Source organism: Sinocyclocheilus rhinocerous, unplaced genomic scaffold, assembly GCF_001515625.1.
Source record: "Sinocyclocheilus rhinocerous isolate Xijiao unplaced genomic scaffold, SAMN03320098_v1.1 scaffold878, whole genome shotgun sequence".
NCBI lineage: Eukaryota > Metazoa > Chordata > Actinopteri > Cypriniformes > Cyprinidae > Sinocyclocheilus > Sinocyclocheilus rhinocerous.
Window position 1 is genome coordinate 698,536 of NW_015664312.1, and position 3,747 is coordinate 702,282.

Below are 3,747 nucleotides of genomic sequence, written 5' to 3' on the forward strand. Positions count from 1 at the left end.
GCATCATACACTGGCAAACTCTGAAAATGCCTCATTGCTTGGAGCCACACGACAAATTGACAAAAAACAATATGTGTTCTAAAATTTACTCAAAATATCAAACATGTCATGTCATCCTTCAACTGATGGAATAGTATGAGACTAAAAAACCCAAGTCTGTGCCCATCATTCACAACACAATTCATACACTATGTGCCCACAGGGCACAGAGCAAAGAAAAATTCCCCCAAAACGAGTTCACGGCTACCTTTGAGCCATACAGGTTTAGTTTTGGGAAGGTACAGGACTGAAAAGAAAAATGACACTGAAAGCTTTGGAGAACCCATGCTGTCTAGGAACACGGTGTACCGACGAAACATGCTACCTATCAGATTGTGCTACCAAAAATATATTTGCGTTGTTTTAAGGGTAAGTTTAGGGTAAGGTTAGGTATGGATGGGTCGGTTTAGGGTAGGGGTAGGTATGGACACATGAATATGATGCTGGTAGCACAATCTGATAGGTAGCATTTTTCGCTATCGAAAATGGGAGGTAGCACAATCTGAGTGGGTAGCACAAATCGTGAGATGGTCCTCACTGCAGAACACAAGATCCAGGGGGCGAGGTTGGATCCAGATCCAACTCCTCCCACCTTACATATACCTAAACCTACCCGTCTCCACCCCCTGATCCCTAAACCCACCGATCTCCACCCCCTAGATGTGGATCCAACCCCGCCCCCTGGATCTTGTGTTCTGCAGTGAGGGGCTAGGGCCTACTGCAAATTGTCAGAACAGGTGTACATTTACAAAATTAGGGGTGTCTAGAGGGGTCTCTGTCACAACAAGTTCCAGCCCATAGCATAAGGAGAAGAAACTTTAGAGGGAAAGGCACATAACATAGAGTTTTAGTCACAAAGGCTCAGTTAAAGTGTACAAAAATGCATGCCTCATGAAAAACTGTCTCATAAGTATTTCACATTCCAAGAAAAATTCCTTGTCCCAAAAAAGTTAATAATGGGCTGCAGGCTAAAATGCAAACTGCCAAGTTTTCTTGTCAGATTATTTTCTACTAAGTCCTGCGAACATGAAGCTAATGTCAAATTGTATTGTAAAGGGGGCCAAGGAGCAAAAATCACATCAGAAATATGTAAACACAAGGTATAGCCTATGCCCATCAACAAACATGCTTATTACATTTAATAACTTTTTTGTCATAACGCACCACTATTTTAAAACGTTTGACGAAAGCTAACGCTGACGAATGCCATTTATATACACACATACACACACACACACACACACACACACATACAATCACACACACACACACTCCCTACACGTCCTACCGGGGAACGGAAACTCGCTGTGGAGAAGTTGGCGCTGATCTATCCGGCCCATCTCCGCTGCTCTTCCTTTCGCGCCGGTAGCCGAAGAATCGAGCGTCCATGTGCGCAGCGCCCGGGACTTCATAGATCACTGAGCCTTCCGAATCCGAGCCAGACCGCGACCTTGTAATGGATATCAACTCTTTGATCGAGGCCCTTCGGGGCACGATGGACGCAAATTTGCGTGAGGCCGCAGAGAGACAACTGAACGAGGTAAAGTGATCGGATGATGGTGGTGCGCCTCGGGCCTTGCGCAGCAGGATGGTTGTAGCCGCTAGTAAATCTGTTAAAAATGTATTTTTGAAACCATTTTTGTTGGTGTGTAGCCCTTCAGTAACACATAATATGAGTTGACAATCTATTAAAGGGCGAAGATAATGTATTTGTTAACGTTCTGTAGCGCGCGCTAGCAGCTCGTGTCCCTGTACTACGTCACCGCGATAATGGTTCGCGCAAATGTGATGGTGTTAAACAGACGATACGGCGCTTAAATGTAACATGACTTTGAAAAGGTGGTTAGAATAGAAAAGTTTGTATACGTCTCTATGTTTTGAGGTCCAATTCTGATGCGTCTGAGCGTGTTGAAATTGTTTATTTTGGAGTGCGCGAATGTGCTAGCGCCTGAGATGCTAGGCGCTAGTCTCTCACGTGTCAACATGAGGCAGGAGGCTTGTTGTCATTTCTCTCTCTTCGTAAACCATTTAACCAATTTAACTCGCCAGAATATCCAATGATCATACTTAAGTTAAACCAACGCTACGACAGATTTTGATAGGTACTAATGTGTAAAATCGTTGTTTTGGCACTGTTTGGGCCCGTTACGTTACATTAGCGAGCTGCGTCAGTTTTAAAAGTACTGTGGTACAGTGATGTGTCAGATGGTGAGATCGGGATAATTGGATGAATATGTAACACTTAACTGCAATGTCTCATTTGTTAGCATTAGTTAATGCAGTAGCTGACACGAGCAATATATTTCATACGGAATTTATTCATCTTTGTTACAAAAAGTTGTTCATTCATGGTGTAAACATACAAGTTTTGATATGAAAATTGTGTTAGGAAATGTTGAAATTAACTTGTAAAGTTTTGAAGTATTGTTGTAAGTTCTTGTTAACTTATGTAATTAACTGATGTTAACAAATGAAACCTTATTGTAGTTAAGTGTTATCAGTATGTACGCAATACAAATTGTAGTTTACTTTTAGGAGACTGTTATTGACAATCATAATAGATGGTGGTTTTAGAAGTTCTGGTCGCTACTTTTAGCTTTTTTTGAGTATGTACTTTAGCTTAAGTAGATGTCGTTTTTTGTAAACATGGCAATAACTTGTTTGTTGGACATAGGCTATATGTTGACTTGGCTAATAACATGTTTTTTGTCCTATGATTTTCTTTGAAGTGCCAACCCAAAAAGGTCATATTATGCCATCGCTGTACCATGGTACCGCCACGGTACTTGTTTGTAAATGACCAATAACTTGTTAAAGCCAAAGTGTGTGATGTAAGGGTATTTTTATTGCAGAGTTGAGCAAATGTGTCATGAAATGTCATTTATTACAAAGTAGTTACAAAAATGCTGACTTTCCAAGAACAGGGTTGTGTACTATGAAGATTTAATTTTTCTTATTCACTGAAATTGAGTGTCTTTGTCATGTGTTCTTGTCTAAAGTAATAGCTGAGCTGGTGCTCTTGATTTCTGTGATATGTATTAGTTTGAGACCAGATATTTTTGGTAGCTGGCTTTTCAGTTTCCTTCACTAGGTCCGTTTTTGCTTCATATGTGCTTCATATGTTGCTTCAAATGGATATTTATTAGGTTGTTAGACAACTTATATTGTGTGGTATCTAGGAGTTTTAGGAGTAGTGTGAGACCAGCGAGTCTCATTTAGCGGTATTTTGTATATGGTAGTTGTTACCTGAGAAGCATGAGTAAGACAATACCTGAGAGACCAGCACATCGGTCTTTATGCAAGCCTTTTGTTTTTGGCCACTTTTGTGAAATTTGATGCACTTACTCTCATATATATATGAGAGAGCGGGCATGTTTTTCGATTACAAATTATATATATTTATTACATTTATTTATTGAAGAACATGAAATATATAATTTTAATCAAAAGTGTTTATAGTTAACAAAACATTTTCTTAGGGCCTAGCGTGAATTCTTTTGGCAAAATACTAAATTTAATTAGAGGAATCAATAAAAAAAGTATTTAATTTAGTAATTACCTTTAGTCTATTAACTTAATTGTCGTGCAGTTTGGGGGCCTAGGAGTCAAAAAGGTTGAGAACCCCTGAAGTCTAATGGCGCTTTTCCACTGCATGGTACGGCACGGTACGGCTCGGTACGGGTCACCTTTGGGGGGGTTTCCACTGGG

The 3,747-nt window shown here is 40.1% G+C and overlaps 1 protein-coding gene across 1 annotated transcript in view; it reads left to right on the forward strand.

The window, feature by feature from the left end:
- Nucleotides 1-1,320: 1,320 nt before the first annotated feature.
- The window catches only part of LOC107730064 (importin-7-like), a 28,660-nt gene continuing 26,233 nt past the window's right edge, over nucleotides 1,321-3,747 (forward strand). Inside the window, exon 1 of the mRNA XM_016540797.1 lies at nucleotides 1,321-1,579. Within this exon, the coding sequence (XP_016396283.1) occupies nucleotides 1,496-1,579 (84 nt within the window). The 5' untranslated portion in view covers nucleotides 1,321-1,495. The remainder of the gene's footprint in view (nucleotides 1,580-3,747) is intronic.